Here is a 17,027-nt window from a genome sequence, read left to right as displayed (position 1 = left end):
ACTGCTATCCCTATACTTCCTGTCCCACACATACGAGCCAAGATAGGGAGTGAAAAAGTTTGCCTCCTCTAGACACACCCTTTAGTCTTGAGTTGCTTAGATGAAGTCCTTCCAAAGGAAGTAGTGAAAGAAAGGGAAGGGTGAGCTTTGCCAGACTTTATAAAGTCATTCCAAAGAAAGCAGTCTGAAGACAGAAGACTTAGAATTGGAAAACAATGTTTGGAGCTTTCTCAAGGGTAATGTAATCCACCCACTCGCTGTATTTGTCTTCCTTAGAACTAATTCAAAATCAGTTGTTACATATAATTATCAGCTGTACTTGCAGATGTACGTGTGTCCAAGGACTGACAGTATTATATTAACCCGTTGAGGATACAGTTCCGCCTATCTGATAAAAATGTGTTCCACTGCAACGTACCCAGCAACTTAGAACGAGAAAGGGAAGCTGTTAAAGTAGCCCAACACATAGGCTCCTTGCCTCCACACTGCTATCCACATTATCCCCAGGGCTGCTTCTCTCGAACCTGCTATACTTGATGACAATTCATTCTAGTGTGTGACTCATCTCCATTAAAAACTGTTTCGTTGGAGATGAAAATGGGTGATTTGTGGTGGCTCAAATCATTACTGATTTTGCATTCAACAGGTGTAGAATATGTATCTGTCAACTGGTGTTCTTCCTGCCACCTAGATCCCTGGCTGGATTTTAAAATGTTCTGCTATACATGATTTGCTGTTGACATCACTGCATCTATATGTTTCCCTAACCCTAAGGCGCTCTCATTGCAAATGGCAAAGAGAGTGGTGTTATTTCAGTATTTCATTTTCATTTAAAGAGTGGGGAGAAAACCACTTGAACAGGAAGAGGACAATGAATGAATCAGGATGAATGAAACACTGCTTGAAGGTTTACCGTTAGAGCCTTGCTTTTCTATGTTAGTTACCTTTATCAAAAACCGAAATCACAGTTTGCCTCCAATAGTGCTATCAGAGTTTTGCTAGGAAAATATGTGTAATAAGTGTTTGATGTTTTCCAGATTTATCCTATGCTTGGATTTTCAATGATAATCCCTTATATGTTCAGGAGGACAGTCGTCGATTTGTATCTCAAGAGACAGGAAATCTATACATCGCCAAAGTGGAACCTTCTGATGTGGGCAACTACACATGTGTTGTAACCAACACAGAAGCCAAACAAAGTGTGCAGGGCCCACCCACACCCCTTGTACTCCGTAGTGATGGTAAGGCTTGTTTTGCATACAATCTCAATTAAACCACCTTAACAAATGCAGCCTGCCGACTTGTTAAGGTCTACAGAGGAGTCTCTCTTGGTGATCCCACACAGAGTGAAGTTTGCAGTCGAGGGGTCCAGGAGAACGCTTTCTCCGTGGTAGCCCTGCAGGTTTAGAATGGCCTCTTTTCATGGGTTAATCATGACAGTATATTATTTTCATCCAGAAGACAGGTTTAGCTGCACTTATTTGCTTCTCCCACCTGCGTAATTTGTGATTGTTATTAATGTTATGGTGCTTGCTTGCTTGCTTATTTATCTATTTATTATTGTTAACTGTGATTTTAATGTTACCCTTTGCCACACTGGGACTCTTGAATGAAGAGTGAACTATAAATACTTGCATAAGATATCACCTTAATATTTTTGAAGTGCTATAGATTATCGCAACATTTGTGTTACCCATTTACATTAATCAAAGAGCTCCTTTTGAGTCTGAGTCTGCTCACCATTGCTAAAATGAAATAATTGAGCAAATAAGCAAAGGACGACAGAGTGGCTTAAATACACTGCAAAGTTTTTTTTCAAATGCCATTGATTTTTTTTTTAATGAATTTTATTTTGGTGACATGCTAGGAATCCTCTGTTAGAGATTGCTAGTCCCTGGGATTTCTGGGAAGAGCAAAAGACTGTTAGGCCAGTCAGTTTGTAAAGAAGATATGTCAACAGTAAACCAAGCACATTGCAGGGGGAAAATAAATCCTAATCCACATGCTAATATTATTCCAAGAATGCTCAGATTCAGATGTGACAGGCTTTCATTGTTTAGAGCTACAAAGCAGAATACTAGATTTAATCCAGTTTAGTCACTGAAGTGAAAGGCACTCTTTTTTTTTAAAAAAAAGCTTTTAATTAAATGTTTGCAGTTGAAAATACATAGCTGAGAAATCTTTTGGTGAAGTGTTTTTGAAATGGATTGACTCCTTCAAGCCATGGCCCCTCTTAAGTGTAGCTAAAAGGGCTCTCATAAAATAGCAACAACTATTGCAAGGCGTTATGTTCCATACTGTAAAGCTGTGGGACATTTTCAGCCCAAGGGCACATTCCTCTGTGGGGAAGAACAATTGACATAACTGGGAAAACCAATGTATGTGACTTTGTACAACTGCCTACATTTCAGGAGGACAAAAATCATTTCTGTTCCTGTAGCAGGGGCATATTTGGCCCCTCACCTTTTCCTCAAAGATGACTCAGGAGAATTGAAACCCAAAGGTAGGGGGTGGAGGAGAGAGCCATTTGAGGCAGAGTGTGCAAGATCTCACACAATTTGGGGAAAGATATCATGCAAAATCTTGACAAACTCGTCCAAAATCAGTGCCGATGGGGTTGCCACTTCTCCACCAGCAGAGGACGTGGCAGGGCATGCAAGGGTGGCAGAATAGGTGGCAGCAGGAGCAGGTATGTGGTGTAGGGAGCAGCAAAATTATATTAACTACCTACGTGAGTCAGAACCCCGAAATCAGACAGGAAGTCTACATGTGTAGCATTGGCTCCCTGCTGCAGAACACCAGGCCTACACCTTTGGAGATCTGTCAGGCCCACTGATGTGCTCCCCCTTCAGATATATACCAGATGCTTGAGATGCCAGAGATTTTTCTTACTAGCAGTTTGAGTAATCTCCTCATTTTTAACCTGCATAAAGTATAAAAAGGTAACAGTTAAGTCCAGTAGCAGAAGACTCTGGAGTTGTGGTGCTCATCTCGCTTTACTGGCTGAGGGAGCCGATGTTTGTCCGCGGACAGTTTTTCCGGGTCATGTGGCCAGCATGACTAAGCAGCTTCTGGTGAAACCAGAGTGCGCATAGAAACACTGTTTACCTTCCTGCCGGAGCAGTATCTGTTTATCTACTTGCACTATGACGTGGTTTCGAACTGCTAGGTTGGCAGCAGCAGGGACCGAGCATAGGGAGCTCACCCTGTCGTGGGGATTCAAATCACCGACCTTCTGATTGGCAAGCCCAAGAGGCTTAGTGGTTTAGACCACAGCGCTACCCGCGTCCCTTGCATAAAGTATAGGTGTTTGCTCAGCACATCTATATTACATGGTTAATGTGGTTGGTGAGTAATAAGTTGTGCAGCCTGGTGGCATACTGTTACATCTATATGAAAAAAATATTTTTAAAGCATTTGAATATGTATTTAAAAAGAGAATAAAGCAGAAAAAAATACTTTAAATTCAGTGGAAATGGGATCTATTCAGCTAGTTTTGTTGTAGCAAGGCTTAAAATGATATGCGGTGGAAGGTATGAACAAAAATGTTTTGCAATTTCATCTAATGAGGGGTTTGCCCAGTTTCTCAGATGGAAACCCATTTCTCACGAGGGTTGGAGTATGAAAGACATCCGACTTTAGGGCTGCATTTTTACAGAAATCAAGCCATCTTAGGAATTTGAAAAAGAATGTAATGTGCTGTATGACAACTGCCAAATGCTAGCTTCTTTTTCCCAATATGGTTCAGGAGGTCAAGGTGAAGTCACTTGTATGATTTGATTTGTAGATTTCATACTAAGCCCTTGCATGGTGATGAAGTTTTCCACAGTAGCCTGCTCATGTTCTCACTGGAAGACATTTACTAGCTTCCATAAGAAGAAGTAAGGCCACAATTTTTAATGTCACACTGATAATCTGTTGTAGTAGGACAGGTCTGAGGCACAACTGTAGCGCTCCCTGTTTTGATGTTCAACAGGTGTGATGGGGGAGTATGAACCAAAGATTGAAGTGCGTTTTCCAGAAACAACACTGGCAGCAAAAGGCTCATCCGTTAAACTGGAATGCTTTGCCCTTGGAAAGTAAGGTTCTTCATATTTTTTTTCTAAAGTAAAAATAAAAAATCGCAATGCTTGTTTGCTGTAATAAAATAAGGACATTTCTCAAATAGTCTACCAAATGGGTATTGATTTGGATTTGAGTGATATCCTATGGTCATAGAAAGGTTTTTTAAATTACCTTACCTAGAAATCCTGCAGGTCTGCCTTATAGAGGACAAATATACCATCTCACCAGAGCAGGAGGCTGCCCAAACAACCCTCCTGCTGTTTCCCTGCTGTTAGGCTGTGGGGAATGGGTGAATTTTCCACCAAGTCATTGGTTTTTCATGTCAACTTTTAATAGGTTGTTAGCAGTTTCCTGATAACCAAGCTCCTCCAGCTAAGCATTCATTCTCACAAAACTATAATATATCTTTCTGAAAGAATGCTGATTTTTAAGAATGTGTGTATACATTTTGCCAATGGTATTAAATCCTTCAGTATGAGAAACTTATGCAAACTACTGCAAATGCTTCTGCTGTCCCACTTTATGTTCCATTTATGCAAAACTGGTGGCTTTTAAACTTCAGAGTACACCTATGCTTCAACATATAAGGCTTAATTTCTGATAATTTGATCCAAATAACTACAATATGGACACTAGTTCTTCAGATCAAGCATGCATTTCATTTCCCCCCCTTAAACAGGGATAACGTAGAACAGGGGTGTCAAACTCAAATTCATCGGGGGCCGCATCAGCAATTTGGTCACCCTCAAAGGGCCGGTTGTATCTGTAGGACTATGTTGTATCTGTAGGACTATGTTGTATCTGTAGGACTATAAGCAGCCCCCCCCACATACATAATATGTACTTACAGTACAGGAGAGAAGGGTTCAGGCAGCCGTTGGATCTGTCACATCACAGGATGGCATGCGCTCAATATCAAAACAAGTGGAGGTTTCCTGAATGCATGTAAAGTGGAGGTTTCCTGTGTAGAACGGCCGGCGCCGCTAGAGGGCAGACGTTCTCTGGCTTGTAGGCTGCCGCGCATGCGCTGAAGAGGCAGCTTTCTTGTGTCAAAAAAAAAAAGCGAGAATAAAAGGTGAAGGCTGGCGGCCGGCGGCGGCTACACGGGCCACATGACGAGGTCCGGCGGGCCAGATTCGGCCCGTGGGCCTTGTGTTTGACACCCGTGACTTAGAATCATAGAATCGTATGAGTTGGAAGGGACCCAAGGATCATCTAGTCCAACCCCCTGCAATGCAGGAAACCCAGCTAAAGCATCTATGAAAAAGCATCCGAGGAATGAGAGTCCACAACTTCCCAAGGGAAACCACTCCATCTTGAATTATAGTTTTGGAGTAAAAGTCCATACCATTAAAATCACGGTCAGCTCTGCCATGAGACAAGAGGAGACAATTACCTCAGGCAGTGGGTGAGGGGGCGACAAATTTCCACTCCTTCTCTTCATCCTTGCCATGGCTCCTACATCTAATTTCCCTCACCTTCCCAGCGCTTTATTGGTTAACTGATATGCAGCAGAAGTGCCTGTGCCTTGACTTTAGCTCTTTTCCTCTTCCTCACTCTGAGGGACAACTCAGAGTTCTGGACGCTTGTGTATTTCCAAGTGGAAAGTACAATGATGTGTGTTGTCTCTGCATCACCTGCAAATATACGCTTACGAAACAAGCTGGGAAAGAGCTGTTAGCGTTATCCAAGCGCTAAGAAAGCTCCTGAGTGCCATTCTGTATTGTGCTGAATAGAGTCTGCCCACCTCTTGTCATGACGCATGGGTATATTCTTACCACTGAGTTTTCCAAGCAGAGAAATTGCTGGCCTACACAACAGGCAGAAAGTGTGGTCCACCACTGCAGTGCAGGGAGGAGTGCCCGACCCAAGCATCATGGTTGACTGGTGCAAGGGAACTGGGACAGGCATGTCCCTAGGCATAGGTAGCATTGTTAGTCGCAAAGGGTTGGCAGTGTGTGGTTAATGCTGTTACTTGTAGCACCCTCAGCTCCTTGAAAAAGAGGAACAGAGGCCTGTGAGGAGGAGGGAATCATACAGTGACTTCTCTCAGGCCAGGAACCATCAATGGATACCCAACAAGGATGAGACCCATCCTTCTCATCACCTTTAACAGCAGTGAAGAGGCCTTATTTATTTTACAAATGTGCTGTATTAATAAAGTTGTAGCCATATTCACCCATATATTGTCTCACATCTTCATTTGGGTTTAGGGGAAATGTGTCCATCTCTTATTTATTTTTAAAATAGGAAATAATTAGGGCAATCAGAAAATCAATTTGCTTTGTTTTTTTAAACATCATTGCAAATGTAGTGTCAGCTCTTCAAGTTGACCCACATTAAAGAAAAGCTTAAGCTGGCGTGAGGAAACAAATTAAATTGCACATCTTTAAGATGTGAAATGCTTAAAAAATAAATAAGGCAGCATTTTCTCACCAGCTAGCTTGCTTCTTTCCAATCCTCTTGGCAAGACACAACATCTGAAATGTCAGGTTCCTGTTCCGATTCCTAGATATATTTAGGTTTACTGTGACTTCTCTAGAGTATTATGACTAAATATTTTGGTCTGATTTTAAAAAACAAAAGCCCCACAATGAGCATTTTCTAGAGAGTAAAATTTCCTCATAAAAGTTTCTTCATAAGTGTTAGATGGAATATTTGGAAAGAGAGTCCAGCAGATAAGTGCTATTTCAGCCCTGCCTTCTTCTTATTCCTTGTTATGAGGGAAAACACAAATTGTGTGCATTATCTCTTAGTGGAATTAGTTTCAAAAGCTGAAGGTCAAAGGATTAATTTAGCTTTTGCTGTCTTTTATATTATTTGACAGCAGAAGACACAATTATAGTGAAATACCTGACAGAACAAAGACCAATTAGGGAGCCGGCGGGGGGGGGGGGAGAGGGAGACTTACCCAAATTACAACCACAGCAGAGTTTAGGTTTTTAAAAAGAAAGCAACGATTTGTCATAATAGACCACAGAAATCACAGCTGGAGCTGAATTTGCCAAGAAAATAATATAGCAACAGAGAATAAACTTGAAATTAACCCAATCCTAGGGTTTTGGTTCAGTCAAAAAAAGGGACAGAACAATCCTTTGGAGGTTGTGTGGAGAGTCCAGGCTGGGTAGAATGTCCTAAGTCCTGCTGGGCGCATTGGCCAGGGTGGGAGGTCAGTGACAGCTCCCTCCCCCCTTTTCTTTTACTTGGTCATTGTAGTAATTGGTAACTGTAGAGTTAAATATTGTATCCAGTTATTATGGGTTGGAGCGAAGACTTTACCTTCTAGCTTGTTGTGGTTACTTTCATTTTCCTGTGTTGTTGTGTGTTGGCCTTGCTTCTTGGGCTGGTATAAATTATTATTATTATTATTATTATTATTATTATTATTATTATTATTATTATTCTGCATGCGGCCCTCCTAACTGTGTCCTAGCATAGGAGCCCAGTTGCCAGGCAGGAGTATGCAGTGTGAGGAAGTCCCTTAAGTACCCTTATTCCGTTAGAGCTCTTTGCAAACATGCAATTTTGCTCAGGGCCGAGACCTAAATAATCAAGCAGGAAAACTGGAAGGCTGAACCACTTAATTATTATGCCCTTTTGGAACTTATTTCCCCCACCCCATGTCAGTGTTTGGTGCCAAAAGCCACCGGCACAGCTTTTCTCATCTCTGCTTTGTCTCATTTGTTTAACCAGGCATGGTCGTAATTATCTGAGCTGCAAATTTAATTTTATTGTGAAGTATCCTGAGAGGAGTGACATGAATGATGCAGCACAGATACTGTATGATTGACTGAGGGTTATTCTGCATGCGCCTTCATTTGAAGGGAGAGACAAGGTTTGCTTATTGGCTATTCCTGCGTTGTTCCAGTCAAACTGAAATTGATGCCCAGTGTGACTAGACTTGTCACTTCGAAGAAAATATTTTTCTTCTTCTCTGTTTTAATTTGGTAACTTATGGATTCCTGGGCCTGCTGCCTGTTCTGTAGGATATAAATAAAATAGTGACTGCAGCCAGTGTTCTTTCAATGCTTTGGAGCGTTCAGGCAAACAAATTATAGATTTATCTTCACTGCCATAGATGCACATTTCTGCACTGTGTCCACTTATTCATGCTGAAGTGTGTCGGGGGGGGGGTGTCTTAATTATTTGTGAAGCATAACACATTTGAGATTTTGTAATTCCTTTTACACAAAGCTGTGTTTGCATCAGTGGCTATCATGTCAAAAAACACCCCTTTATCTGCATCTTTTAAACGAGGAAACATGGCCTCATTAATGCTATTATTAGCATAATGCAAACATCAGTACCACAGTGACATCTGCAATTATATCCAACTTGCAACCAAACCACAGATTACACTAATGCAAATGCAAAAACCAGGTCAGACTGAGGACAGAGGGCATCATGTGCTGCGTTGTCACAGGGAATAATAAAAAAAATACAGTACACTAATGAAGCAAGTTATGGTAGTACAACTGTGCCACTACAAAGGAGTTGCAAAATGCCGCGTATTACTCAAAAATTACCATAAAGTATGCTATCTCCAGGAAAGTAGTGAAACATGATTCTACCCAGTACGTTTCCGAGCACAATTCAAAGTGTTGGTGCTGACCTTTAAAGCCCTAAATGGCCTCAGTCCAGTATACCTGAAGCTGCATCTCCACCCCCATTGTTCTGCCCAGACACTGAGGTCCAGCGCCGAGGGCCTTCTGGTGGTTCCCTCACTGCGAGAAGCCAAGTTACAGGGAAACAGGCAGAGGGCCTTCTTGGTAGTGGCACCCTCCCTGTGGAACACCCTCCCTCCAGATGTCAAAGAGAACCACAACTACCAGACTTTTAGAAGACATCTGAAGGCAGCCCTGTTTAGGAAAGCTTTTAATGTTTGATGTATTACAGTATTATAATATTTTTGGGGGGGGAAGCTGGCGGGGGTATAAATAATTTGGCAGATGGGCGGGGTATAAATTATTATTATTATTATTATTATTATTATTATTATTATTATTATTATTATTTTGACAGTTTACAGACTGGACATGGCAGGACAATATTACAATTATTTTTTTATAAGTCTTAAGCTAGTGCTTTAAGGCAAGAAGTAGGAAATAAAGATATAGAGCTGTGCCACTCTTGCAGCTGGGAAAGATTTGACCAAACTGTTTAAGTGATAAAGTGGAATGTTTTGGTGGGTAAAATCGCTGCCAAAATTGGGAAAAGGTTTTCGAGAGGTATGTTGAATCCTTTCTGGAGCAGGAGTATGCCATTTACCATTTTAAAAATACTTGCACCAGGACTTTTGGCTATGCAACAGAATTTCCCTTCCCACTTCTCATGTGTGTCCCCTCCCTCCCAATCCCTCTCCAAATATACCACATAGGGTTCAGAGAACCCCCCTAATGTGCTTAGGGTGGCCAAACAAGACTTCACCAGCATTAGGTACATTGCAATAACAATTTAGTGTCTGAAAGTTGACAGCTTGTGGGAAATTCAAGTTGAAGCTGGCCTAAATCAAAGCAGTCAAGCTTCTGGCAAGAATTCCAGTTCTGAATGTCTTCAGGGTTTGTTCTTCAAAATGGGAATTGAAATTTTGCTTTGAAATTTCTCATTTAAAAAAATGGACTGGCATAATTGAAAAACCCTGTAAAGTTTGAATATTGCAAATATTAACTTCATGTCGAAAAGTATCCCATAAGTATTTCAAGCATATTTTGCCCAGTTATATGCTTTCCTTCTGAATCACTATCGCATCCAGTATCAGGGGAGAAACATACAATATACTGTTGTTAGCAAAGGTTATTTTTTCTGATTATATTATTAGACACAACGTATAAACACTAGAGTATGGAATTACTTACTAATGGGTATTTGTAGAACTGAAGTAATAAAGTGAAATCTGCCCTTAATTCAAACACTGTTTTTCCAGTGTCTTTAAATTATCTCATAAAACATGGACTCTTATTAAAATGAACAGTAGCAAAACCTCTCTCTTTGGATATGAAATTTTAATGTGGTCTTTTTGCAAGAGTTCTTTTTCCCCCTTGTTAAAATATTTCCACTTCTTAGTTGCAATGGATCACTGCTAAGCAGGACTTTCATAATGAATTGAGAGTCATGTGTCTCCACAGCTTCAGAACCAAAATCTCATTCCAAGTATGTTTACTCAGGAGTCCAATTGATTCATATAAGACGTTTCCATGTAAGGGTATAAATGACTGTAACCTCTTCACATGAACCTGAGGCCAGGTGAATGCCATTATTTTCGTAGTTGTTCTTATATTGTTCTAGGAATATATGAACAACTCCAAGAGTAGCCTTAACAAATTATAGTTCCCAGGATTCTTTGGGGGAAGCCATGACTGTTGAAAGTGGTATGACACTGCTTTAAATGTATAGTGCAGATATGACCTGTGTGCATAATTTGGCTCCATCCCATTTTTGCATTGACCTGGGGTTTATTTATTTTTTATTTTTTTGCAAAAATGTGCATTTAAATAACTTTCAAATAAGTATTTTTTACTTTCAAAATAGGCATTTTTAACTGTATTTTTCTCGCAAAATACATATTATGAAGTGTATTTTGATTATATATCATCAGTCAAGAACTTCATAGAAACATCTTAGAAGTGCAGATTCAGTTCTGAACTGTACATTAGTCCAGGAAGATCAGTTCATAGATTCTGACCAGATGTCAGGAACCAGACTAAAGTGTATTGCTCTGAGGAAGAATGGTGGGAACCCCCCTCCCTCTGTGCAAGGGCCTGATCCTGAAGCTCCTCTGGAGCAGGAGGATAGTATCGACCTAGAGCAACGGTTTGCGGAAGAACACAGTTCAGAACCTGACAGTTGGGCTAGGCTGGGAAAAGAACAACCAAGGGGAGAGGAATGGGAAGAGAGAGAGCTGGCTGAATCTCCCTCACTAGAAAGTGATCAGGCCATGAGCCCCTAGAGCCCAGCATCTGGATAGGGTAGCTTCTCAGAAGGCTCAGTGGTGGAGGGATCATATGGTGAGGAGAACGGATCCTGAATGCTTGTGCTGTGTTCAAGAAACCTCTCTCTTGCTGCAAAAGACTGCTTTCACTTTGTGCTGTTGCGTGTCGAGGTCCCCAGGGCCACCCCAAATAACTCACACATCACACAGAAATTCTGTTTAAGGTTTTTGGCATAATTTTGGCCACAACTTTATTAAAATACAAAAATGTGAGTGGTTGCTTAGGCATTGGTTGTGACTATCTGCCGCCCAGTGGGGGACAGACTGACATTCCGCACGCCTGCGAAAGTCAGAAAAGGGGAATACATTTGGGGGTGGCGACGGAGCAGGGAGCCTGCCCTCAGCCCTCCCCAAATGCAACCAGGAGCTCTTGTGTGGCTCTAGCCCCTTGACAGGGTTCGGACAAAAGCAATAGTGAGCCCCTGTACTCCTTTAACAGAATCCCTTGCAGCAGCAGCATTAGAGGGCCAGGCACAGCCAATCCATGCCCCTCAACCAATCAAACCATAAACCAATGCCTAACTGCAACCTTACAAGTTGTGACGATTTGCTACGCAGTAGGCAAAAACCAAATGGCACCAGCCAATCAGCCAATTAGCCAGATGGACAAAATTCCTACTGGGCCCCTGCCCCAAGAGCAGATGACTCCATGACAGGCATAGCAAGGTCAAAGCAAAGAACCCTAAAGATAGGGAGGAAGAGGAAGCTCTACACCTCGTGCAGGGAGTTTTAACATTTCTGGCTGTCAATCAACAAATGGCAACATTAACTTCTTCCCAACAACAAGGGAAGCCCAATCACAACAGTGGCCAATGATCGATTAGCCTGCCCCACAACTTTGGAGTGTCCTGTCGGTCCCCACCGCAACATGTGCTCTCCATGAAGGAGAACACGCTTTATCTACAGAGAGGGGGAAGGTAAGCCTTGCCTGGCTACCTGACACCAGATCAGGTCAATTCATATCAAAATTCATAAAGATCAACTTCCTAAAGCATCCTTATTGATCCCACACAGCACTCTGTGATAATAGTCTCTACCCAGAATTGCTGAGGATTGGCTAAGTGACGTAGTGTTGGCTTTGGGCTTTTCTTTGAACAGCACGAACAAATTCATTGCACTTTCTTTTCTTCCCCAGCTGTTTGGAACCAAAACACAGCCTTCATGTTGTCCAGGAGACACACAAGCTTTCTCAGTGTCAGCATCTTGTACATTTCCTCCACACACAAAAACATGTGAACGCTGCATTTTGGGTGTGATGTTGTGGGACAACAGGAAGTTTGTGGAACCTGTGGATTTGGTTTCTTTTCAGCAAGATAATATTGAAAGCTGTTCAGCAATATTCTAATATTGAAAACTGTTCAGCAATATCCTAATACTCATCAGGTAAAAGGCCCCTGAATCCATCTGTTGACCCATATATAAAGGCATCCTGTCTTTGCAGCATGCACCACATGTTCTCATTTGCTAGCCTTCACCTGCCAAATGGGCATATCCATACACATTCAGAGAGAATCCTCTTTGTTCCTGTCTACTACAGCCTGACCTCAATATTTCTGCAGTACAAAAGATATTCTCCTCTTCATGATAAGCAGCCTACCATTTCTCTATACATTGTCATACTGGGATTATGGCTTCTGCTTGCCTTCTATTAACGCAAAGGGAACACATGGAGAGTTGCAGCAAAGATGCATGAACCCAAATGCAGGCAGCAATGGGAATTCCAGATATTATACCACAGTAAAGTGTCCTGGTTTAGTTGGGGCCACCCTACTCTGCAGCACAATTGATAATCCACCCCTGCCTAGAACTTCTTATCACTCTCTTGATTCTTGTATCATTTCTTGCAGCTCAGCACAAAGCCATTATCCTTGGGAGAGAATAAAGCACAGCTAAGTGTTTAATGCAATAACTTATCTAAGTAAAGCAATGGTAATGCACACACTGCCTTTATGTGTCAGACAGCTTTAGTCTCACGGAAAAGAATAAAAATACACAGGCACATACAAAAGAAGGAAAGGGGGAAGGGAGAGGAGGAGGAGGAGGAGGAAAGGACTTGTTGGGAAAGATCCCTGAGGAAGTAATTATGAGTATTTGATATGGAAAAGGAAAACAAGAGGACAGCCTCATCGCAGGACACAGTAAACCTGAGCTGACAGCCTGACAGAAGAGGCTTCTCCTCATGGAGTGCAGCCTCTAGCTTTGGTGGTTCATTGCCAACTTTGTCTTATTCCAGAAGTTACATTTTAAAAAGACTGTGCAGTTTACAGAGCTTAGAAAAGTATGTAAATGGTTCATTTCTGGGTAAGATAAGTGTAGGTGGTGAGTTCTTAATTTCCCCCATCCTCTACTAAAATGAGTGTTTTTAATTTAATTGTTGAGAGTTCCTGCTGTTTTTAAACAAACAAAACAAAACACCATCAAAATCGACAATGGGCTTGGAATCAAATTCTGTAACCAGTTTTAATGAAAAGAAGTCATTTGCCTATGGCTAAAATATGTGACATTGGTTTAAAAGCCTGTAATACCCTCAAGAATGCCACCCATGATCTATATCAATCTACTACAAGTCCACTCCAATTACATCTCTTCTTTGACCTGATCAGAAAATGTTTCACAGTCATACAAGAGATGATAGAAGTTTGAAAAATGAGTTCCAATTAGAGCAGCGCTTCTTGGTATGGATGCCCAAGTCTACATTAGAAATGAAAAATAACAACTGACAGTGAAGGGCTGGATGGAACACAAACTTTGCATGGATCAGGTTTCAAGCCAAGTCCCCAGGATCTCTAGTTAAAGCGTTAGCTGGGGACAGATCAAACACACCCAATAGGTAGTACCAACAATGGCATGAAATGCTAGAATTCAAGAGGCACCATTTTATTCTTGAAAACTCTCACAGAGGGAAGAGTTCCCCTGCCATTTTTCACATACTGCAGTCTTTCCTCCCTCATTCCATTCACTTATGGATTAAGGAAGAGCCCAGTGGCTCTCCTAGGTTTCAGGCATTAGTCTACCCCAGACCTACCAGGAGATGTCAGGAACTGAACCCGGGTCCTTTTGCATGGAGTGCCCTACTTCTGAGTAGCAGCTTTTCCACTCAGTGGGCAGTATAATTGTTACCCAAGTTTACGATATTATCTGAGTTGTCCCTGCAGGTACCGGTGCTAACAATATGTCTGTCTGAAATGTTTGCCAGTCAGAATAGATCCTACTGGACTAGATAGGGGTGGCCAGGCTGCTTTTTGGCTCTGCAAAACTGTGTCAGGAGAGAATGCTCTTGTGTCAGGTGTGAGATACATGGGTATGGTTGGTGGAAGAAGGCCTTTTGGGCCAAATTCAAACTCTTGGTGGGCCAAGTTTCATCTGTGGGTTGGAGGTTCCTTGCTCCTGAAATAGACTAGTTGTCTAGCACAGTATAAAGCAGCTTTGTAGGATCACAATACTGTAGAGTTGTGGGTTTTTCAATTCTGCAGACATTGATTAGGTCTGGGCCAAGTCTACAAAGGTAGCATGAGCCCCAAGTTCTCCAGTGGAAAGGTGTTTTGGATTTCCACAAGCAAAAAGCCAGAAGGTTAAGCAATTGTATTTGTTTTATTTAGTAAAACAAGTTATACCCCATCATTCCACTATAAAATAGCATTCAGAGCAACCAGTAACACCCCCCTAAAATATAACACAAACATAAACAATTCAAATGTTATACAGTCATACCTCGGGTTACAGCCGCTTCTGGTTGCGTTTTTTCGGGTTGCGGACCGCCGAAACCCGGAAGAAGCGGAAAGGGTTACTTCTGGGTTTTGGCGGTCGTGCATGCACAGACACGCTAAATCGCGCTTTGCACATGTGCAGAAGCGCCGAATTGCAACCCGTGCATGCACAGACGCGGGTTACGAACGTGCATCCCTCATGGATCACATTCGCAATCCGAGCATCCACTGTACAAAACTGATAGGAAGATAGTACTGCTTAAATATCATAGTGCTTCAAAAGTGCAGAGTCTCGGGAAAAATGTTGTACTTACAATGGATCACACCTGCCAAGAAGACTCATGAGACGAAACATTAGGATAATGGCCATATTTCTTAATATAACAGCTTGGAAGAACTGCAAACAGTTTAACCAATCAACCAAATTCAGAAAGTACAGACAAGTGAGAATTTTAGTTAATTCTGGTAGAGCAGCATCCCTTCAGATCCTTTAGCATGTCATACAGTTGTAGACGGTGACTCCCCAGCAAACTGGGCAGCAGCGGGGGGCTTGATTACTAGGTGAGCCTTAAATGTGAATTCCAATCTGGGTGCTACTGTCCAGCATTCATACAAAATGTGCATGTGGGGCCTTAAAGGACATCCCCCATAGGTCCCACCAGTCCTACTGCCTGACAAATCACTAAAGGGTATCCTTAACCCAATAATGCCTCAGTGAGTGAACCTGCTGTTTCTCTCCCCAACCACCTTACCTGCCCACACTCCTTATACAAAGGTTGAAGAGCTTTGTATGAAGATCCATCAGGCCCCCCCACATGGTCCTCCCCTCAACCTGCTCCCTTTGGGAGTGTTTTCCTTGAGGAAGGAGAAAAACAAATGCACACCTGCTACAAGAATAATATTACTTCTGCTTATTGGTTTCTATCTCCATATAGCAGTGGTTCCCAATTAGCTAAGTGTTAGAAATCCTGCTCCATGATTGTAGTCATGGGGTTGTTGTCTTTCACATGACGGTATATGTTTTGACCCCACAGAGTGGGAAGTGACGAAGACAGGATGTTTGTGTTATTGTGTTCCATGAAGTGGGACTATTTTTCTCTTTGCTGTCTAGAGAGAGAGGGAGCCATGTTGCAGTGCTCCGTGTGTGTTTATATGTAAATAAAGTAGATTAGCCAAAATGCTGAGTTGCTGAGCTCTGTCATGCAAGGTGCTCAAACTCGGCAGATTCCTAAGTGTGCCGATGTCTGTTGGCATCGGTTACTGTGATGTTCAGGCTGAAGAAAGCTTTTGAAACTCCCAAACGATCGACCAGGAGGGAGAGAACATGCCTACTCAAGTGTAGGCTGACCCTCCTGTTTTTCAAAAGCAAAGCCATGGACCTCCTGCTTTTGAAAATGTTGTTATCTCTATGGTAGTTTTTGTTATGTGAATGGTGCCACAGACCCCTTTGGGTGGGTTACAAGGCCCCCCTGTGGTCCACGAATCACCAGTTGGGAACCACTTCTTCTATACAATATTATTCAGGATTCAAACACTGGTAAAACCTGCAGCTGATTCCATGTAGTGGGACACAGGCCCATGTGCCTACTTCCTGCTGCACCTTGGAAGTGGATTGTGCAAACTCAAAGCCCCAATTGCTCAATAAAAGATGGAGAGCCAGACAATGGCCACCATCTACCCAACCAACACTTTTTATTGCGATTATTTACATGAATCAGAACAGTTTGTGTCAGATAGATTTGCATCGCATCTGAAACTTTGCATATTTCTTTCTGTGGCAGCAGCGGCGGCAACAGCGTTATTGCCAACACTGCCTCAAAGTCTCTGTTAAAAGCTGTTCTGAAGGCATTCATTTTTCAGTTTTTCTGCTGCAGCAAAGCAGCTTATTTTCCTTTGCAGGAGCATGAAAGGCTGCCGTGAAATGCAAGACTATTAATATTTCAAAGTGTTCTGGTGACATAATAAATCAAGAAAGTGAGCCTTGTGTGTTTTCTGATGTTGCCAGAAACTCTAGAAGTATTTATAGCCATGTTCACACTTGAGTGTTTTATCATATAAAGAACATTGATCTAAATATAAATTAAAATGATAAAAAGCTATAAAAATGCAAAACAAAGCATTGCTCTCCCTAGTCGATAAAAGTTCTCCTTATTCCAGTCTCTCTAGGCCCCTCCTTCTGCTCATCACTCCTTTGCCTTTTGCTTGTAATTTATATTTCTCAGCTTCCTCTTTTAGTGTCATGTCTAATGTTTCATAGGTTTGATTTG

At 41.9% G+C, this 17,027-nt stretch overlaps 1 protein-coding gene across 7 annotated transcripts in view; it reads left to right on the top strand.

Moving 5' to 3' along the window:
• Nucleotides 1-17,027, top strand: part of CNTN6 (contactin 6) — a 190,311-nt gene that overhangs the window by 112,640 nt on the left and 60,644 nt on the right. For 5 of the 7 annotated variants that reach the window (XR_014560479.1, XR_014560480.1, XM_083723402.1 and 2 more), the window contains exons 6-7: nt 1,038-1,241; nt 3,977-4,079. Coding sequence is in view for 5 of the 7 variants with exons in the window: in XM_083723402.1 (XP_083579528.1) it covers nt 1,038-1,241; nt 3,977-4,079 (307 nt within the window). In the remaining 2 variants the exon portion in view is untranslated. The remainder of the gene's footprint in view (nt 1-1,037; nt 1,242-3,976; nt 4,080-17,027) is intronic. The other 2 variants (XM_083723403.1, XM_083723405.1) reach the window with 1 other exon arrangement.

Source organism: Podarcis gaigeae, assembly GCF_964106915.1.
Source record: "Podarcis gaigeae genome assembly, chromosome: 2".
Lineage (NCBI taxonomy): Eukaryota > Metazoa > Chordata > Lepidosauria > Squamata > Lacertidae > Podarcis > Podarcis gaigeae.
This window is presented reverse-complemented; position numbering and strand designations above follow the sequence as displayed.